This window comes from Pelecanus crispus, chromosome Z (assembly GCF_030463565.1).
Source record: "Pelecanus crispus isolate bPelCri1 chromosome Z, bPelCri1.pri, whole genome shotgun sequence".
NCBI classification, from domain to species: Eukaryota; Metazoa; Chordata; class Aves; order Pelecaniformes; family Pelecanidae; genus Pelecanus; species Pelecanus crispus.
The window spans coordinates 58,169,376-58,191,873 of NC_134676.1; the positions used below are offsets into that span (position 1 = coordinate 58,169,376).

General features: G+C 40.8%; 1 protein-coding gene across 5 annotated transcripts; it reads right to left on the bottom strand.

Moving 5' to 3' along the window:
- Positions 1-939: 939 nt before the first annotated feature.
- Positions 940-21,296, bottom strand: RIOK2 (RIO kinase 2). 5 transcript variants are annotated; one of them, XM_075726280.1, is made up of 11 exons: positions 20,780-20,812; positions 20,425-20,554; positions 19,807-19,945; positions 18,772-18,888; positions 17,638-17,813; positions 15,910-15,998; positions 8,819-9,010; positions 8,317-8,409; positions 6,827-7,363; positions 5,778-5,874; positions 940-1,256 (listed from the first exon to the last, which is right to left on the bottom strand). In XM_075726280.1, exons 2-11 carry the CDS (start codon positions 20,470-20,472, stop codon positions 1,095-1,097), a joined length of 1,650 nt encoding a protein of 549 aa, XP_075582395.1. In that variant the 5' UTR covers positions 20,473-20,554; positions 20,780-20,812; the 3' UTR covers positions 940-1,094. The 5 variants fall into 5 exon arrangements, with proteins under 5 accessions (XP_075582395.1, XP_075582394.1, XP_075582397.1 ...); XM_075726279.1 differs by lacking the exon at positions 20,425-20,554 and having other exon boundaries at positions 20,780-21,296; XM_075726284.1 differs by lacking the exons at positions 940-1,256; positions 20,425-20,554 and adding an exon at positions 3,224-4,447 and having other exon boundaries at positions 20,780-21,296.
- Between the last annotated feature and the right edge of the window lie 1,202 nt (positions 21,297-22,498).

Consider the following 22,498-nt stretch of genomic DNA (forward strand, 5'->3'; position numbering starts at 1 on the left):
AACTTTGAAAGCAAGAGCGTGCTGCAAAACAGAATAGAGGCTGCGATTCTTCAACAGGCTAAAACCTGAATAAGGTATCAGGCATACCAGATACACAGGGCAAAGAACAGATAGTATCAGACGTGAGCAGAAAACCAAAGGTCAAAGCCAAAGTTCCTAATATCTTTTACTAAGCCAAGTAAAAGAATTAAGATTTTCCAAACTACAGATTGGTAATTTAAACTCTACCAAGTTGTCCTTCCCAAGAAGGGCTCTGCCTCACATCTCAAGCACAGATACAGTGAATAGAAGGTTAAAAAAAGAACAAAGGTTTTGTTCTTTTATTAATTTAAACTGCTCTCCTTTGCTTCAGTGTTCACAAATACTTCTCTCCTTAAGTTTATTTGAAAAGAGAAGTTCCAGAATCCTCATCACTTTATGTAAGGAATTAAATTTATTGGTAACTGTGCAGGCACATTAAAAATCTGAGTGGTTGCCAGGTCTGTACAACACTTATTTTATATGTATTTCTCTGGGCAAGATTAATATGTAAGATCTTGGACTGATGGAAAAAATAAATGAGAACTGCTGGCTTCAAAGAATGCATATTCATCACATGGATTGCTCATGTTTGTACAGGTACGAAAGAACTGCTATCAGGTTCATATTTGTGATTTTTAATTCAAACAAATATCTGTTACAAAATGAGGGCAACATTTTAAATTTAAATTTCATGTCATTGCAAAATTTTTTTTTAAGATTTCCCTTCCTTCCCTCTTAAGAGGAATCCTCTGCACAATAGAACATTCTTAATCTAAACAAACACAGTACGATTGATTTACAACAAGATACTGTTGGAATTTACTGTAGTTAAATGATCTTCACCAGTACTACTGGTTTAATTTAAATTACAGGCAATGGTTTTAACCAGAAACACAAAACAAAATCCCCCAACCAAACTCACAGAACCAGAATGATGTTTATTAACTTCCAGAAAAACATTTCTTGTATAGAATAGATTGTTCCATTATATAAAAGGATTATTGGTTATTAGCATAATGCTTTCAGCTGTATACATTGTGAGTTTTCTCACGTTCTATGGGAACTTTAATAAATTATCCCCAGAAACTAGCTGCATCCAAGCTTGACTTAATGTTGTGCATATTTTCTCGACGTTGTTTAGTATAAATATTTGCCTCTCCTTTTTGCAGCCGTTGCCTCAGAGCAGACTTTTGATGTTTGGTCAGTTGACGTTTTATCTTCTGTTTTACCAGTTCCTACAAATAAACGATTCAGTGTCAGAACTTTCTGAAGATCATTTAGTCCTAAGACATGGCACAACAATAGTGTATGTTCAGTACCAACATCAATATGCATGATTCTAACCAGAACGTACATCGAGAAGTTAGTGATCTACACAACAGTTAACGCTGAGTAAGCCCAGGTGTGTGCTGTTGCACTAAGCTGTGTGTACACGGTTGTCTTCAGGTTTGTGTTGTGCTGCACAAATCCACTGGCAGTAGGATAAACTAAGCCAGTTCCCACTCAGCACTGGCAATTAGGCCTCCTTTTATCTAAAAGTGCACAAGAAGTTCTCATGTGAACATCAGTTCAGCTTGACTGTAGAAATGATGAACAGAGTTGTTTCCTTGTGAGAAAAACATAAAATAGCTCGACTGACTGAAAAGAGAGATTCTCTACTAGGGACAAGGTCTGCATGGTGTGCTGCATGTGTGTTGGAGTGCTGTTCAATGCTACACCCTCAGGGCTCCCAGCATCTGAAGGTGTATACGATTATCTATGCTATTCTCTTCTGGTAGTCTTAGCTCTAATAAATACCATTTTAAATCATGCCTTAACGGAGCTTAAGTGTCTGTCTTATGGGAATCATAAAGGACCAGCACCCCTTAGAGCAAAACATGTCCCTTCTACAAAAATTTAAAGCTGATAATACTTTATGCTTGAAGATTTGACAAATTTCTTTTAAAAGGTAAAAAAAAAAGGGATCGGTAGAACATTTCACATCCTGCAGTAATTATTTGGTTCATGCCTATTCTTTTTAGCATCCTGTTTTTATTAAAGTTTGGATTACAAAGATCTGAGTACAACAATTCTTTACAAGCGTGACTAAAAAAGACGGACAGCCAGGAGTGATTTACAATTCCTCCTCAGGAATTTCCAGTTTTCCCCTGTTGTGAGGCACTCAATTCCTATTAAGATTCACAAGGTCAGGACTGTCTCACGCCGCTACTGCAAAAGTACTGCAACAGCAACAGCAACTGTTATTTCCATAAAACTTCAGTAGTTTTATGAAATTTCATCTGTTATTACACCTATGTTTTCATTCTGAGTTCTGCTCTCCATTGTGATGACAAGAGCTAACCATAACAAAAAATGAAGCCATGATTTAGTAGACTGTGACAATGATTTTGTCATTTGGAAAACGATCCCAGCTCAAGCTGCTGCACTGGTAAGTGCATACTTGCATATCTTGTCTTGGAAGAAAAAGAGAAATCAAATTATTTTCATCTTTCTAACTATTTAATTATGATGGAATCATATTTTGTTGGTAATCCCAAAGGAGTGTCTTATTTTTATTCTAATCAATAAAGCATTAAAAAAAATCCTATCAAGGAATAAATCTGCCCTTAATAGAAGATCTGCTGCTGTCCAAATAACGGGACAAGAGGAAAAATATCCATCTAATTACATCACCTTTAAATGTACCCCAATTCCAGTTGCCCTGTTGTGCTTTGCTGATTGTACTTATCAACTCAACTTCACTGTAGCATATGAAGTAGTAAGTAGGGAGCAAATCAGGAAACAGAAAGCATCATTTTGGCAAATTATGCTCTTTAAGAATTGCTGTAACTAGTACAACTAAAGTAACAAAATACAAGGTAGTCAGTGAATCCAATTACTCAATCCTGATTTCAGCAGGAATCCTGTAATAATTAGGGAACCACCTGAATACTAGTTTCCTAAGTTATGTTGCATGCAGGCTGGCTGTCAAAATGTACATAAAAACCGTTGCATGTAATTTATCCTTCTTCCCTTGGGTAGGACTCAGTATTTAACCATGAGCTCTTTGCAAATAAAAATTGTAGATTCTCTTTAAAAATATTGCTGAAGAGAAAATTATCAGAACTAATTTCAACTGTTGCACTGATGTTTTTTCTTTTGCCAATAAAGCACCCATCATTCTTTTTTCTATAGGCAGAACCCTGAAAAAAGGCTTCTTTACTTCTCCCACTCTAGTCCAGGACAGATGAGCTCCTTCAGTTTACACAAAACTTGCCAGAAGAAATTTTGCATGATGTATACCAGAAGTCCTTGACATGTAAACATAATGTAAATACACCACATTCTATTGCTCACCCACAGCATGTGGTAGAAAGACTCACTCGTCTTTCCATCATCATAACTTAAATTTAAGCAAACACTAAGAAATGCTTCAGAGTGAACAGATTTACATTTTACTATTTAATTTTTTGATCATTCACATTGTTTCCTCTAATTAAACTACATCAGTGCATACAAAGATTTGTATAAGCACAGAAATATATCTTACTTCATGTGGAATAGCTGATTTTTCAAAATTCATGATGCTTTCTCTTTTTGGCATAGTCTCCAAGTTATGACTGTATCTACTGCTATTAATGCCATTGTTTATATATGCCTTCATGAATTCGTTGGTGTGTTTAATTCAAAAATCTGCTTATGTTTTAATAAATCTTCTCCACCAAACAGAAAGCAAGTTCCATAAACAACAGAAAAATGCTAGCACCAATAACAGGCATCAGCTCTAAGGAGCCCGGTGGATCTTATTGCAGTGCTATTATTTTGCATTTTTAGTTTTGTAATTATTTTCTTGTTATAAATAGTTCATTATACATATTGTTTCTTTAGCTCTAACACTCAAAAGTTAAAATAAGATTCAACAATGGGCAAAAACATTTTTTTCCTCAGCATAAAAGCATATAAGTGAAAGCAGTATGCAATGTAAATTGGTGCAGGAGAAGGTTTTTTATGTGCCTGAATCCCTTGAAAGCTTTTCTGCTAAAGTGCTTTTATCTTTCTTTTAAACAGAAAATTAGGTATATACATGCCATTTATATATTTTTAACACATTTTATGTGTCTGCCTACAGAATAAACATACATCCACTAAATATTCAAAAAAGGTTTCAAATGGCTACATAACGACCACTACTACCACCAAGTCTGGTACAGGAATACAATTTCAATTAATTTCCTCTATAGGACTTAGTAGCACTAATCTTTTTTTGTGTTTTAATTCTGTACACTTAAATTAGCAAAATCAAAAAAAAAGAAAAAAGAAGACTGCATGGACCAGAAGCTAGTGAATTCCTGACAGATCACCCCGGCTCTTGTTTACTTCATCCCATAGTTTTAAGCTAATCCTTTGTCTCCTTCAGAAAATACAATGCCATCCCCTAGATTAAGAACTGTGATAACAAAGACCAAAGTTGAGTTTTTTCCTCACATGAAGTCCTGTAAAAGATGTCTTAGACATGATGCAAACATGCTGTTCCTTAACATTTATTTACACACATAGTTTTATTGGTTATTGGTGTACCTTTAAAATACTTATCTTAAAAAAAAAATCCAAACATGAAAGAGTAAAGCAGCCAGCTATTCCATGAATATTATAGCCACAGACAGGCACCTTGTTTAAATCAAGGCTGCTTCACAGAGTAACACTTAACAGGACAGTAGCAAAGCTTTTCTAACAAAAGTACTGAAGTAGCAAGTAGCAGACTGAAAGGACCATAAATGGGGAAGATCAAGTCTAACTAAACAAAAAAACCAAGCAAACAAACAAAAAATTTACTCTTGCCAGCACTAGAGGTTTCAGATACAGTATTTCTAGGACTAATACTCTAATTAGGCAATAGAAATGCTTTGAAAAGACACAAATTGAAGAAGTATGTTTACTTTTGGTACGTGTCATGAAAGACCTGAAATTACACTTCCCCAAACTACATTTTTCAGAGCTTCTGCTCCTAACTGCAAATGAAAATGAGATTGAACATAAGTACCCATATTTACAATGGCAAGTATGTAGTCTGACCTAATTAAAAAAATACCTCATGGATCAGCTGTCAGCTGAAAGAAGCTTCTTCCTGTTTTGTACAAGAATACTTTATAACTAACAAAGAACACTGGACTTTCTTCCCTTTAAAATTAAAATGCACTTTTAAAAATGTGACATAGGTAGCCATACTGACTAGTGTATAGTCTGGGGTTGAAGAAAAAGACATTAAATTCTGCTGTAAAATGTTCTGATTTATATAATGAGGAAAGTCAAATACATTCATATTGCCAAAGAAACCACTACTGAAGTGAGTCTGATGAAATCTCTAAGACAGGCGAATAAGGCCAAATCAAACCTTGACTCAAGCATCCACTCCTAAATAAATAATATTAATTGTGGCTAGCGACAGAAATGAATTAACTGACGTTAGTGCATTAACATACATTAGCCTATTATTGGCTAAATGAGAGTTGTTAATGCTGATGTAGAGCTTTGGTGAAAGGGCAAAGAGCAATACATGAAGGAAAGTGCTGGAAATCATTCCCTGTAAATAATTACAGATGTAACAGTCCTATTTTACTGTGGGCATGGAAATGCAAACTAGAGAGGTACATGGTAACAGTCTTTTTAAAGATAATTAATGCTAGGTACCATTTTTACAAATATGCACTAACAGCTATGTGCAATTTAACATGATCTGAGAGTAAACTAGATAACAACATAATAACAGCAATATTTACCGCTGGAATGGTTGAACAGCTCCCAACACTTCTGGCTGATGTGGTACTTTTAGTCCTTGTTCTGTGCTCAGCAATATGAATGATACTCTCTTCATTTCTAAAATACATCAATCAATGTTTTATTCCACTAGCAAGATAAACATCCTTTGCCTTTATGAGCATCATGTTTTAGTCTTAACTTTTTGAGATATAATCTGAAAACTCCCAACAGAACATGCAAGTACTACAGAACATTTACACTTTAAATACTAACACTAGTTGTTCAAAACAGGCATTTTATGAAAGGAAGAATTTGCTGCATAATAGCCATGTGTATTACAAGCACATGAAAAGAAGTTTCAGAATACTTAAAAAAAGATTCAGATTCTGCACAATGTCTTGACAAGTCATTTCACTAAAAAGCAAAAGCTTGATATATGCATCCAGGTACATGGTGGGCTAGCAAACTCACAAGAGTTAGAATTTCATGTACAAGGGGCTAGCCCGAAGGTAAGCAGGAATTTCTAAGTATGTCAGGAAAGGAATTAAAAGCTAGAACAATACACAGTACAACATATTTGAATACTACATTCCAAGGAGCTTGTTCTTACTAACTTCGTCTCAGTGAGCAGCAGAATAATTTGGCCTTGAGACAGAGCATTCAAATTACAAACTTATTCAGAAAAGTTATTCAGAAGCAGTATTTTAATATCAAGACCGCTTCAATACCAATATTAACTGAAAAAAAAGAAAAAAGGGAAAAAAATTCCATAGAAAACAGGTTGGTCTACAAATTAAATCCAAGACTTGTTCTCTCATTAAACAGATCAGTTGTCCACATCACACATTACATATGAAGCATTCCATATGTAGTACCAATCAACAGGTTACCTATTATGAGACCAACAGGAAAGATATTCACTGAAAGTTTTAAAAATAAATTGAATTTTTAGTCTTCAATTTAAACAAGAGTAGCTGACAAGTAGTCCTTTTTGAGCTACTTGAAAGATTTACATTTATTGGGGGAAGGGCAGGAACCACACTCCTAGATTGTAGGTATGATTCTTTACCTGTAATGCCTGAATTTCTCATTTGAAGTTGACAAGTGAACCAGATCAGGGCCTTTGTCTCCATTCTCCTTATCATTACAGCACCCGCCTTGACCTGTCTGATTTTCAACTCCAGCAGCATTTTCAGCTATGCTTTTGCCCTCAGAAAAAGCAATTGCAGAATTCTCTGCATCTTCACCAGACTTCCAAAGCATAGCTCGCCCTTCAACATTTTCTAAGGCTGAACTCAACTTTGACATATTCAGCCTTTGTGTATTTTCACTACTTTCAGTTGTATCAGCCTCTTCATTGCTATACACAAAGTCATTAGAGGTTCTGCTTTCAGAGAAATCACCCACTTCATACATGAAGTCTGCATTGTTTTCTTTAGCTTTGCTGAAGTAGTCAAGCTTATTCTCAGCATCTTCTACAAATTCTGATACCTCTGTTGCACTATCACCCTCATCAGAACCTGGTGGGTAAAGCAATTCACTATCTTCCTGCATTTCTTTTGTACAGCCGCTGGCAGCAATCTCTCTGTCAAGAGAACACTCTCTCCTGTGAAAGAAGTAAAAGTATGTTTTCTTTTAATATGCTAAATCATCAAGCTACCAATATGCTACATTTTGGATTAAAAATACTAATCAAGCTAGGATCTAATTACCCATACTATTAACAAAGAGAATATACTCCACTGAAACACACAGAACACCACAATAGTGCTGAGCTTTAGGTAAAGTATTAACAGAATGTGGCCTGAGAGAAACAAACTTCTACGTAAGACAATTCCATCTCCATAACCAGCATTTATTTGTTTATTTATTTATAGGGAATTATTTTATTTTAGCAGGAATAAAATTTGGCTCTAAGTTCAAATTACGTTTAAGCAAACAGAAGAATAAAGGGTACACTGACAAACACACACTGATTTAAGTGTGATACCCCTTTGGAAAAGCGCTCAGAATGAAATAAAACCCTTTGCATTGCAACAGGTTCAGCCTTAAAATAAGTGAAAATTACTTTTCAGAAGGGACAAAAGACACTAGGAAGAAAACTGAACATAATAACGTTTGAAGAGGCAGTCACCATATTTACTAACATTTAAAAAATAAATTTAAAATTTAAACCCAAATTAATCCTCAATATACCAGAACTGTTAAATAGGCTTTGAGAAGTGGGATAAACTGCTTCTGCAACGTTCTTAACATTTCCTACATATTTACAATTTGGATCAAGCTTTCTGATTGATCTCTCTTCCTTAGCTGCAAGAAGACAGACAATGGAGGCAGCAGCAGATTTTAAAGCAAACTTTAGCTTTTGGAAACCATTTACAGTAACTTTGGTTGAAGAAAACGCAACAGGAATGACAAAAATATAATTTAAAAATTGCATAGTTGGGCCTACGTTTTTTTATTTCTCCTACAAGGATCTCTCACAGGCATCCATTTTTCTCACAAACCCAACAGAAATACTATAAATAGGACAACTCAAATTCATCTGGCAGTTTCTACCTGATGTCTTTGAATGCTGGGAAGAGCTCACTCTCGTAGTTGAAGCGTTTCTTAAAGAACTCCTTAACACAGTTAACATCTCTGTCAAAATACCTGCAAAAATACAGAATTGTACAAACACAAAATCAAGGTAATGATGCCTACTACAATGGCAAACTTTTACCCTACATTTCTTGACTTTTACTGATCTTATTTCAAAATTATTTCTATTAGTGACCCAAAGACAAAAGGCTAGGAATACAAACTGCATGCAGTTTATTCCTACGCATTTTTTAACTGAACATTATTCCCTCTGAGAAGCAATTGATTACGTATTTAGCCTAAAGAGACATCTCCACTCATTCATAAAGCAAACTATGCTTGAAATATCATTTGTGCTGCATGACAACAATAGTAGAAAAAGAATCAGAAACAGGCTTATGGAAACAAGTCATGGTTGACTATTCGCTGTCATCAGCAGTTGTCAGATTTACTTTGAAAATACCTTTATATTTGAACCTACCATTCAGCATTTGCATGTGATGTTGATATCATCTGAGGGAAATCAATCATAGTGACACGGTCATCATTATCCAATATGAGATTAAATTCATTGAAATCACCATGAATCAAACCATGATTGGCAAGTTTTACAATTAGATCCATTAATTCACTGTAGACAGAGGCAGGATCTTCCATTTGGTGTACCTGGCACCTGAAAAGTTAAATAAAATAAAATATCCTGAACCCGGAAAGACTTTATTTAAAAATATAGACAAAGTATATGAAATACCTCTGACAGATGACAGAGTAATTCAAGTTAAAAGGGCCCTCAGGTCTTTAGTCTAATACCCTCCTGTCCTGGTTTCAGCTGGAAAAGAGTTAGCTTTCTTCCTAGTAGCAGGCATAGTGCTGTGTTTTGGATTTAATATGAGAAGAATGTTAATAACACACTGATGTTTCAGTTGTTGCTAAGTACTGCGTATGCTAGTCAAGGACTTTTCAGCTTCCCATGCTCTGCCAGGTACACAAGAAACTGGGAGGGGGAACAGCCAGAAGAGTTGATCCAAACTGACCAAAGGGCTATTCCATACCATACGACATCATGTTCAGTATATAAACTGCAGGGGGGTGGCCGGGGAGCAGCAATCGCTGCTCAGGAACTGTCTGGGTATCGGTCGACGGGTGGTGAGCAATTGCATTGTGCATCACTTGCTTTGTATATTATTATTACTATTATTAATATATTTTTATTATTATCATTACTATTTTACTTTATTTCAATCATTAAACTGTTCTTATCTCAACCCAGGAGTGTTTCTCACTCTTACTCCTCCAATTCTCACAAGTCTATGGGGCCAGATGGGATCCACCTGAGAGTACTGAGGGAGCTGGCAGAGGAGCTGGCCAAGCCACTTTCCATCATCTATCAACAGTCCTGGTTAACAGGGGAGGTCCCTGATGACTGGAGGCTTGCCAACATGACGCCCATCTACAAGAAGGGCTGTAAGGAGGACCTGGGAACTACAGGCCTGTCAGCCTGACCTCGGTGCTGGGGAAGATTATAGAGAGGTTCATCTTGAGTGAACTCAACAGGCAAGTGCAGGTCAACCAGGGGATCAGGCCCAGCCAGCACGGGTTCATGAAAGACAGGTCCTGCTTGACCAGCCTGATCTCCTTTTATGACCTGGTGACCCGCCTGGTAGATGATGGAAAGGCTGTGGATGTCATTTACCTGGACTTTAGCAAAGCTTTTGACACCGTCTCCCACAATATTCTCCTTGGGAAGCTGGCAGCTCATGGCTTAGACGGGTGTAGTCTTCACTGGGTAAAAAACTGGGTGGGTGGCCGAGCCCAGAGAGTAGCGGTAAATGGAGTTAAGTTCAGTTGGCAGCCGGTCACGAGCGGTGTTCCCCAGGGCTCTGTTTTGGGGCCAGCCTTGTTTAATATCTTTATCGATGATCTGGATGAGGGGATTGAGTGCACCCTCAGTAAGTTTGAAGATGACACCACACTGGGTGGGAGTGTCTATCTGCTGGAGGGTAGGATGGCCCTGCAGAGGGACCTGGACAGGCTGGACCGATGGGCTGAGGCCAACTGCATGAGGTTTAACAAGGCCAAGTGTTGGGTCCTGCACTTCAGGCACAACCCCATGCAGCGCTACAGACTTGGGGAGGAGTGGCTGGAAAGCTGCCTGGCGGAAAAGAATGTGGGGGTGCTGGTAGACAGCCGGCTGAACATGAGCCAGCAGTGTGCCCAGGTGGCCAAGAAGGCCAACAGCATCCTGGCTTGTATCAGGAATAGTGTGGCCAGCAGGAGCAGGGAGGTGATTGTCCCCCTGTACTCGGCGCTGGTGAGGCCGCACCTGGAATGCTGTGTCCAGTTTTGGGCCCCTCAATACAAGAAAGACATTGAGGTGCTGGAGCGTGTTCAGAGAAGGGCAACAAAGCTGGTGAAGGGTCTGGAGCACAAGTCTTATGAGGAGCGGCTGAGGGAGCTGGGGTTGTTTAGCCTGGAGAAGAGGAGGCTGAGGAGAGACCTTATCGCTCTTTACAACTACCTGAAAGGAGGTTGTAGTGAGGTGGGTGTTGGTCTCTTCTCCCAAGTAGTTAGCGATAGGACAAGAGGAAATGGGCTTAAGCTGCGCCAGGGGAGGTTTTGACTGGAAATTAGGAAAAATTTCTTTACGGAAAGGGTGGTCAGGCATTGGAACAGGCTGCCCAGAGAGGTGGTGAAGTCACCATCCCTGGAAGTGTTCAAAAAACGGGTAGATGTGGCACTTCGGGACATGGTTTAGTCTAGTCTACCCTTGATTGGCTTAGAGTAGACTTGGTTGTGTAGGTTAATGGTTGGACTGGATGATCTTAAAGGTCCTTTCCAACCTAAACGATTCTATGATTCTATGATTCTCTCTCCCATCCCACCGGGGTAGGGGGAATGAGAGAGTGGCTGCGTAGTGCTTAGTTGCTGGCTGGGGCTAAACCACAACACCTCCTCAAAGCTGAGTCAACTCTGAGATCAGACCACATCGCTCAGGGCTTCATCTAGTTGGGGCTTGAAAAATTCCAGGGATGAAGAGAGACTCTGCAACCTCCCCAAGTACCCTGTGCCACTGCCTCACTGTCCTCAGTGGGAGAAAAGTCCTTCTTACATCCAGGCTAAATCTCATTTCAATTTATGCTCCCATCAGGCACCATCATTATAATGCATTATTTAAATAATGGATCTGTAAATTTTTACGTCTCTCCTGTTTATAGGTGATCTTATGGTCTCAGTAGGAACTAGGTCTTCCTGTATTCAAATTCAAATGCCCCATCACAATTTCTTTTACAAAATAGTATTTTCTAGACTAAGTTAGGGGAAAAAAAAAAAGCTTAAAGCATTCCTGAACGTATACCTAAGAAAGTACCTTAACTGGCAAAACACAAATCAGCTTCTCCTTAGAAACAAACCAAGTAAAAAGGCAGTTATGTTATCGTACCATAAACTGTTAAGAAGTGGTCAGCATTTACAATTATCACATGAAATATTTTGGTCCAAATGCAGCATTACAGTATTATGAGAATGGATCATTTGTACGATACAAAGAACGAACAATAGAAGTCTAGCAGCTCTGTAACAGGCTCCTGTTACTTTCATACTTGTACCAAAATTAATTTGTGACACTTCTCATAGACACAGGTCTGTATCATAAAATGTCTCTCTTGCTCTTTGAATTTGAAAGTCATGTTAACTGGTACCTTCTGAGATACGAATCTCAGCTCTCCGGGACCAGGGGGAATTAAGCAAACTGGACACACATAAGTCCATGGACCCTAATGGGATATAGCCCTGAGCACTAAGGAAGCTGGCAGGTGTCCATTGCAAGGCCACTCTCGATAACTGTTGATTAATCATCGCAACTGTGAGAAGTACCTGAAGACTGGAGAAAGGCAAATGTTACTCCTATCTTCAAGGGCAAGAAGGAGGGCCCAGGGAAATATAGGCTGGTCAGCCTCACCTTGAGCCCTGGAAAGGTGATGGAGCTGCTAATCCTGGAAACCAGTCAGGCACGTTAAGGACAATCAAATCATCCAGAGCAGTCAACTTCACCAAGGTGAAATCATGCTCCAGTAACCTGATACAAGTTCTGTGATGACATGACTGGCCTACTAGGTGGGGGGACAGCAGTGGGTATCATCTACCTGGACTTCAGTAAGGCTTTGAGACTGTCTCCTGTAAGACTCTCACAGAAAAGCTGTTGATGTACGGTCTGGATGTGCAGACAGTGAGGTGGATTGAAAACTGCCTGGATAGCTGGGCACAAAGTCTAGTTAGAGGTCAGTGACTAGCAGTGTACTCCAGCAGTCAAAAGTGGTTCCTGTCCTGTTTAATGTCTTCATTAATGGGCAGAGCTTGCAGATGACACCAAACTGGGAGTGGCTGATACACCAAAGGGTCATGCTGCCATCCACAGGAACCTCAGTAGGCTCCAGAAACAGGCCAGCATGAACCTCATGAAGTTCAATGAGCAGTGCAAAGTCCAGTACCCGGGGAGGAACAACCTCATGCACCAGTACACACTGGGTGTCACCCAGCTGGAAAGCAGCTTGGCAGAAAAGGACCTGGGGGTCCTGGTGGACACAAAGTTGAATATGAACCAGCAGCATGCCCTTGCTGCATCCTGGGTTGCATTAAACAAAGCATTGCCCAGCAGGTTGAGGGAGGTTACCTTTCCCCTTTATTCAACACTGGTGAGGGCACACCAGGAGTACTGTGTCCAGTTCCAGCCTTCCCAGTACAAGAGGGACATGGACATACTGGACAGAGTCCAGCAAAGGGTCACAAGGATGATTAAGGGATTGGAGCATTTCTCCTATGTGGAAAGTCTGAGAGCTGGGACTGTTCAGACTGGAGAAGAGAAGGCTCAGGGGGATCTCATCAGTGGATACACCACCTGAAGGGAGGATGCAAAGAAGACAGAGCCAGGTTTTTTTCAGTGATGACCAGTGACAGGACAAGAGCCAATGGGCACAAACCAAAACACAGGAGGGCCTGTCTGAACACAGGAAATACTTTTTCCACTCTGAGGGTGATTCAGTACTGGCACAGGTTGCCCAAAGAAGTTGTGGAGTCTCCCCACTTAGAGGTATTTAGAAGTCATCTGGACATGGTCCTGGACAACCAGCTCTGGGTGGTCCTGCTCAAGCAGGGAGGTTGGACCAGATGACTTCTGGAGGTCCCTTCCAACCTCAACCATTCTGTGAGATGTGGAATGAAGTAGGCAGACTAGGAAAAATTAAGTCCAATTTGGCAGGCACTTTGGATAACCCTGTACTTGCCAAGACAACATACCAATTGTTTACTGTAAGTCACCAACTCCACACTAGTTTTTCAAACTCAGGCAACAGACAACAGAAAAACTGTCAACAGGCTCTAGGTGGCCCTGCTTGAGCAGGGTGTTTGGATCAGATGACTGCCAGAGGTCCCTTCCAACCTCAAGTATTTGGAGATTCTTTGATCTTGGCATATTTGAAATGATTCTCATCCACTACTTATCTCCTTCAGGTCAGAATCACAAAAGGAGAGCATAGTAAACTTCCACTACAGATGTCCACATGGAATTTGAAGCACTCCATGTACATGACAGATCTGGAATTATTTAACAAATTAAGGTGGGGAGACAGAATATAACAAAGTCTCTTCGATGTTGCTCTTCAACTGTTATACTTTGGGATTCACTCCCTTTTCATTAAACTGCCCACTTTAGATCTTGACTACTATACAACAGCATGGACTGGTTTGTTCTAGAACTAGACACTTCAAATCTCTGGATAAGCACCTACGTTGTTCTACATTGTATCAAATATATAGGCCTTTTGCATTCTGCTCTGCTGTACTGGGTTTGCATGGCAAGGTTTTGGTAGTGCGGGAGCTACAGGGGTTGCTTCTGTGAGAAGCCGATAGAAGCTTCCCCTATGTCCGACAGAGCCAATGCCAGCTGGGTCCAAGATAGACCCACTGCTGGCCAAGCCGAACCAATCAGCAATGGTGGTAGTGCCTCTGGATTAACATCTTTAAGAAGTGGGGGGGAAGGGGACACCAACAGGACACAAACTGCAGCTGGAGTGAGGAGTGAGAATATGTGAGAGAACAACTACACAGACACCAAGGTCAGTGAAGAAGGAAGGGAAGGAGGTGCTCCAGGCACTGGAGCAGAGATTCCCCTGCAGCCCATGGTGAAGACCATGGTGAGGCAGGCTGTCCCCCTGCAGCCCATGGAGGTTAACGGTAGAGCAGATACACACCTCCAGACCGTGGAGGACTCCACGCTGGAGCAGGTGGATGTGCCTGAAGGAGGCTGTGACCCCATGGGAAGCCCGTGCTGAAGCAGGCTCATGGCAGGACCTGTGCACCCATGGAGAGAGAGGAGCCCACACTGGAGCAGGTTTGCCAGCAGGACTTGTAACCAGCTGGGGGACCCATGCTGGAGCAGTCTGCTCCTGAAGGACCACACCCCATGGAAGGGACCCATGTAGGAGCAGTTCATGAAGAACTCTAGCCCATCGGAAGGACCCATGTTGGAGAAGTTCGGGGAGGACTGTCTCCCATGGGAGGGACTCCACGCTGGAGCAGGGGAAGACTGTGAGGAGTCTCCCCTGAGGAGAAAGGAGCGGCAGAGACAACGTGTGATGAACTGACCGCAACCCCTATTCCCTGTCCACCTGCACCACTCGGGGGAGGAGGTAGAAAAATCAGGAGTGAAGCTGAGCCCAGGAAGAAGGGAGCGGTGGGGGAAGGTGTTTTTAAGATTTGGTTTTATTTCTCATTACCCTACTCAGTTTTGCTTCGTAATAAATTAAACTGATTTCCCCCACATCAAGTCTGTTTTGCCTGTGACGGTAGTTGCTGAGTGATCACCCTGTTCTTGTCTCGACCCATGAGCTTTTTGTTATATTTTTTCTCCCCTGTCCAGTTGACAAGGGGAGTGATAGAGTGGTGTTTAGCTGCCTGCCGGGTTAAACCACAACATCTGCAAACACAACAAACCATCCCTTCACGTACAAACTTCAATGATTTTTGGTGTTTCTAGATGTTGAACAACTCAAGCAAAGTAATCTTCCTTGAAGAAGCAAAACCAGATTATACGTGGTATTCTACGTAAACAGAGCAGAAGTTCTCAGACGGTGAGTTATAATCTTACCTGAATTACCAGAGCAAGTATCACAAACTGGAGCTCAGAACATGAAGGATATAATATTCAATATTGTATATGTCCAATAACATACAGACTATGTGATTTCTGTGATATGTGTAGAAAACAGCTGCAGTACTAACCTGTGTCACACTGCTGTTTTGATGTATTCCTTACTTTAAAAAGTATTTCTTAAAAAACTAGTCTATTTCACCAGTTTCTTTGGACTAAATAAAAAACAGTTTATCTGAATAAAGAGGTAAAAGAAGCAAGACTAAAACTAAGTAGAATGCTAGTAAGTGTGGGCTAGAGAGCATTATTCAGCATGCTGAAGTCAGAATTCAATCACATAACAAGGAAAAACCCTAACACTTTTACCTTACTGAAACTAACATTGTTAGGGTTTCTGTAACACAGAGACTTTAAGCTTCAGTACTTACAAAGGATAGCCATTGATAAGTTCCATAATGACTGCATGCCTGTTGTAGTCTACAGGTTTTGGAACAGGAAACTTTCTGTCATACAAAGCCTGGAAAGAGACAACATATTGAAAATTAAAATTACTAGTTAAGAAAACATTACATATATTGACAAACTCCTGTCTAAGATAAGCAATAAATACTGCTGTGGAAGCAGCATACATTATGCTAACTCAAATGCTAACTGGAATCATCAAATCACATGCTTAAGAAGGAAGACAGCATAACAGCCATTTGAACTTTCTCTGCAAAGACAAATAAAATTCTGAAGTTTAGACACTAAGCACACTGCTATATTGTCTACTGCTTAATTATCATGCATCTGGAAGAAAAACACAACAGAACAGAAAAATGACAGAATCATATCTGGTCTGTTAGCTCAAGTAACCAATAGCAGATAACTGGGAATAGGGTGTCAGGCGTAATAAAAAAATTCTACACTGAGTTGCTGCCGATACAGTTCTGCCTGACTAGTTAATCCATACTCAGCTGCTGTAAGACAAAAGTTCATTCTTAAATATTAATAAACAGCATTACACTACATCAAAGATTAACCAAAGGTAGGTCATAATATTTTGAAGCTCTCCTGTTTGCCTTTTCTAACACAAATTTAGTTATTCACTTGATCCACTCAACTTTTTAATGGGTTCATTCTCTTTTTACTCATTCTCTTGATACCAGTGACTTTTTCTAAGACAGAGTTCTAAGTTAAAGTAAGATAAATACAGCTTTTGTTACTTAAATACTGCACTACCATCAATTTTCAGTACATAATTAATCCTCCCCCAACTCCCCTTTCAGGGAAACTGACCCCCATGATTACATTTCTACAAGTCCTGACCACGTAACACTTTACTAATTGGATCAACTGGACCAATATAGAGGTTCTAAATGATGGTAATAGTTCTTTCTCTCTCTGTAGAAGCCACTGGTATCAAGGTTTTTTTAAGAGAAACAAGAAAATAATATTTAACGTATACAGTACTGTTGCACAGACAAAAGGAGAAGGGAAAACTAATTTTTTTATAAGTAATTACTTTTCCACTATCAACTTTCAATCACTACATAACATCTCCATTTTTTTAAAGCAGGTCAAAAAATCTGGTACTCTGGGAGTACCAATATACGCTTGGAAAGTAAATGTTTTCCCACAGTACAGAACAAAGTGTGCCTTTTCATATCAGAACACCAGTCTGGACTGAAAGATTTCCCTCATCAGCACAGCAACAACTGAACACATGGTAAATTAAAAAATAAATAAATTAATTAAAAAAATGACAGCTAAACAACAACAACAAAAAAAGAGTAATTTTGACAAGTGGGAAAAGTAGCTGTAAATTTCCTTGCTTTTTAAGGTGTTTTTGTGAGCTTATGCAATAAATTTTAAAGGAAAACAGCAGAACTGGTGATACATAAATCAGAGAAGGTAAACCAACAACATTCATCTGAAATTCTGTTATCACACCTGCTTCTGTTCCACATGACTTCCATGGCAAAACTTTGTTTTGTCATTGGAAAGTATACTAAACATAGCACTGAAATTCTCTGAAACGTATCCTTTAAGTCCACTAGTTAAAAAAAAAAAAAAGCACGTAAATCCTACTAGTACTGCAAATACAACTGATCAAAAGAAAAGTATCTTCCAGTCTATTACACCACTGCTGATATTGTGTGTGAATGGCCACGTACCTTCATATAGGCAAACTCCTTCATTGCTGCTAGCCGGGATAAATACAGCCATGACATTTTATGTCTGTGCTTGTGGTAGTCGCGTTTATTTTTCAGACTGCGAAAGGAAGTTCTTCCAAGCCTATGTAATTTCAATGCAAACTGTTGTCCCTCTTCATTTGCAACAATATAAATATCTAGAAGACACATAATGGCAAAGATCTAAGAAATAAATGATATCTAACAAGCTAGTACCTGATGAAAAAGTGCAGTGATAAGTCTGTTACTTCACTTCTCAATTACTATTCCTGGCATGCCAAGTTCTACTACACTTAGTAAAGACAGCTAAATTTACGTACTGTACATTAGAGATCTGAATAAGAAGAAATTCCTGTTAAAGAGATCATGGTACTCCATTAGAAGAAATACGCTATGATCCGATGCATCTTTCAGAGGAGGAGATCTTAAAGTTCCTACATTCAGGTTAACATCCCCAGGCTATCTGCACAGCAAAGAACAAATATAAGCTATCCTTGAGAGAAATCTAGGGCAGATGCTCGTGTTCTTAATCACACTCTGGAAGAGCCGCCTTCTTTCTACTGAGTGGACAGACAACCCAAGGGACCAGCCTTTTAATTTAAACAGTGTTAACAAATAGCCTATGTTTCATTGCTACCATTTGTTCCAAATAAACCCGTTCTCGTTCTCCAATTACACAAGTTACATGCTGTGTCAAATTGCAATCTACATGAACATAAGAGGAACCAAGATAGTATTCCAACAGTTTCAAGCCTATTTTACTTTACTATCTTATTTTTAAGTGGGATGAAAAAGTTGAAATTATCTGTTTGCTAAAATGGTTCAAACCTCTTCACAAAGCATGAGACAAACGGCCTGCAAGGTACCTTTTTAAGCAATGGACCAAGAATCAGAGAAAATGGTCAAAGCAGAACGACACTTCTGTGAAGAAATATTCAAATGCAGCCAGAAGCCTCACATAGCACTTCAACAAGTGACCCATAAATCTTGGTGTTTGACAGGTTAATTGATGTGACTATCCAGAGGAAAACTTACCTAGTTTCTAGCAAAACATTTGCAACATTACAGCTCTGTTTGCTTAAAAAAATTATTAAAAATGGGGGTTTTCTTAATTACCTGATTCTTTGCCAACACCCATCTGGTTTCCAACAGAATTTATGACTTGTCGGGAAGACAGAGTTTTCAAAGCAAGGTAATCATATCCTGCATTAGTTAACCGATAACCCTGGAAAGCTAGATAAGAATAAAATGCAAAACACTTAATTCCTCATTATGGATACACTACATTTAAAATAAGTCTCAGTTTAGTCTTGTTTCAGCTTACAGTACACCACACCCAAGTAATATTTCACATGTTGGCTAATATCAGCCCACTTTGACAGAATGGTAAAGGCGTTTTAATTCCTGCAAGTTTTATGAAAATTGAAAACTGGGCAAAAGACAGACATGCTGTTAGCGCCTCTCTAATAGAGGCAATGGCAGTTCTTTAAATAGCCTGGGAAAACCCAAGAAGCATTTTGGAAGATACACACATAGGAGATACATCATGGATCTGAGATTGCTGTGATGATCTAGAGCAACCCTTAATGCTCTGAAGAACTGGGACAAAAAGCACAGGAATTTCCTGTAGACTCCTACAGTATGTTTGCAAAGCCAGACGCAACTAAAAGGCTGAAGGAAATGAGGAAAGCCCTGCACAACTACTACTTCCACACATGACAGGGAATAAAAACTACTTTAGTAGCTGTTTCTGAGGGGGTGAAATGTACAAGGGTTTAGCAGTCCGCTCCAGTTTGTGTACTATAAGGCTGTAACTCATTTGGGCTGATTCCTGTATGCATTTGAATATTGCCTTAACCGATCATTCTTTTATTTTTCATTACTTCGGTGACTGAGCAAAAAAGACAGTTAACTGTTCATCTCTTTTCTGCCTGTCATCTTTATCATTTGTTCATCACCAGCAGCTCACCAGACAGCTACAACATCTGGTGCTGCGCAAATCCATATTCCCAGAACAAGTCCAAGCGAAGGTAAGGCTAGCCAAGTGCTCTGGACGTTCATACATGCCATGCTGTGGTACTTCTGCAAGTACCACTGTAAGGCATTGGGGACAGAATGAAAGAGGGAGCCCAACACAAAATTCAAACTCACTTTTAGTTCGTTCATAAGCTAGAAGTTTGTGCTTCACCAACTCTCTCAAAATTTTATTACAGCCACCATGTTTAAGGCTGGCAATGGAAGCAATTAAGCTAGCCGGAACTATTTCATGGTTCTTCATGCCCATTTCCACCTAAAAGAGTAAATAAAGATAGATTTGTTAGCCCCTGTGTTCAGCAATGAAATAATATCAGCTCTCACTTGAGACTAAAATCACTTTTCATGGATGCATTATTATTTTTTTTACGACTTAGCCAAACCTTTTAATGTGCATCACTGCCCCCTGATACTCTTTGTATAATTCAGCCTTGGAAATTCTACGGTACTGGCCAGAAGATGAATGGCTGATTAGAGTTCAGTCTCAGGAGTGGATGAAGGAGCTGTTATACATTTCTGAAATGAGACACTTTTCTCATACTTACACAGCCACAGCTCAGCCTTTCCACTAGTACTCCTGCTGTCAGAACAGTCAGACATGCCCAACCGATGCAGCCTGTGCTTACCATGCAACTAGCCATGGCAGCATACCACACACTGGTAAACCTTTGCTCATTCCTCATTAAACAGGATGCCAAAAGCAATCAGCACGTGTGGAGCAACTGGTGACCGTACCTCACTGGGCAGCCACCACCTCGGCAGCCCCAGCGACCGCCCTGCCATTAACGATCCCTCCGAGGAGGCCGGCTGAAGGAAGAAGGGCACGACGTGGGCCCTCCCCACCGGGACACACCAACATCGGACCCTAGGGGAGGCAGTGAGAAGAGAAGCAGGCCCCACTCCGCTGCAGACTTCCTCCCGCTGCCGTTTATGACACAACCAATCCAGTTTCCCATCCGTGCACGGACCCTGTCCAACCCCGCTTAGCTAACCGGCCATGCGGAACTCCGCGCGCAGGGCCGGGCTAGGCAGGCCTCCCCTGCTCCCCACGCTCGCCTGCCCCCACAGCCAGGCCTCCCCACAGGCTCACCGCTGTCAGGACCCTGAAATGCTCCCTGGAGAGGTACCGAAGCATCACCACATTCAGCTTCCCCATGACCGCTGCGGCCCGTACACGCTAGCGGCGCGAAGAGCACGCTTAGAAGAGAGCGAGGAGAACAACTAGGCCTCTCCACCCCTGCGGAAACACGCCAGCACCACAGCCACCGCTTCGACGCATGCGCAGAGCTCTCGACACTGCCGCAGTAAGCTCCTGCGCAGCCGAGGTTGCTGCGTGTTTGGGTCCTGGCAGCTGCGTACACAGCCATGTCCTCGACATTTCTGTGCTTCATTAGTCACTGAGTCATTACCGACTGAAAATCAAACAGAACACGCTTCTGCTCCGAGATTGGCTTGACCTTTCTCCCTGCTCCGCATGAGTTAGTTGGGTGGCGTGTGCATCTGCCAAGACCGACTCGCTAGAAGAAACACCACTCTTGAAACACGCAGGCAAAGCAACCAGCTCGTCCCACCGCTGCTCCGCTGGAGCGGCGCGAGCATGAATTCTCGAGAAGGACCCTAACCAGCCCCCAGCCCGCGCTCCTGTCTACCCTCCAGGCGGCCGGCAGCCACGACTGCAACTGCGCCTACCCGCAACTCGGACATGGCCAAGATGTGAAGCGCCTAAGGACTAGAGCGTTTGGGGGAGGGGGGGGGGGGGGGGGGGGTGTTTTTTGTACTCCTGCTCCGAATGACGTCCTTCCTGTGCGCGCAGAGCGAAGGGCGGGGCAGCGGGTTCGAGGCCGTGGGTCGGTGTTGTGGCGGGTGATGTGCAGCCATTTCTGTGATTTCTTTCTTTTTTTTAATAATACGTCGTAGGAGGGCTGACAGAAGTAGAAATACTGATGGGACAAAAAAAAAAAAAAACAACCCAAACCTATTCACTGTGGATGTGGGGATGCTTCTTCCCCCATCCCCTAACTCCTTTAAGGAAGACATTCTGACATGGCAAGTCAGGAAAATGTTACTAATCAAGTATCTTTGAAAAAGCTTTTCACAATGATAGCAAGATCTATGTATTTTTCTCTATTTTTCTTGTAATAAGTTGCCAGCAGTACAGGCAGAGACCATATATAAAGATCTGAAATAATTTATGTATGCAGTGCACTAGCTGGTGATACAGTGCTCTCCGAGTGGTGAGGAAGATAGATTATGTGGAGAAATGCTGTATGCTGTGTTGAAATTGTGTACAGCAGTGGTGCATGATTAGCCTCATCCCATGGGTATGTGCCTTCTACCAAACTCCTGATCACTGTTATCTTTATTGAAACCAGAGCTCCATGATTCTAGCTTTATGCTATAGTATCCTCATCTCTCCAACCTCCACAAGCCCCACTTCCATATCCACCCCTCTACTTCACTCATGCTATCTGTACCTTTCAAAGTATTATATTTTACAATAGAATAAGTATCATGCTGATTAGCTGCAGGTTTCAGTTACTTCTCAAGAAGAAGGTTCACTGCTGATCAACATGTAATTAGCACTGAAGCAGTTATTTTATAGCATCTGATGGAGACAGGTGGTAAATATTTACAGTTGATCAGATTTTGTTCTGTACCTGCATTGGAACAGAACTGTCTGGAGTAGTTTTACTTTATTGATTGCACATCTCTTCTGAAAGACTTTTTGCTCCTTGTTATGTCTGTGGTGTTTGTTGCTGCCTGTCATTGTGCCACCTTGCTTGCAGACCTTGGCCAGCAGGTGGGAGAC

Excerpts from the sequence above, each read along its gene's own strand:
- RIOK2 (XM_075726279.1), bottom strand. The coding sequence starts at position 20,845 with ATGGGGAAGCTGAATGTGGTGATGCTTCGGTACCTCTCCAGGGAGCAT. Across the intron at positions 17,814-18,771 it reads GGGTGTTGGCAAAGAATCAG|ATATTTATATTGTTGCAAAT; the intron begins GTAATTAAGAAA and ends TGTGTCTTCTAG. Across the intron at positions 15,999-17,637 it reads AGGAGTTTGCCTATATGAAG|GCTTTGTATGACAGAAAGTT; the intron begins GTACGTGGCCAT and ends GTCTCTTTCCAG.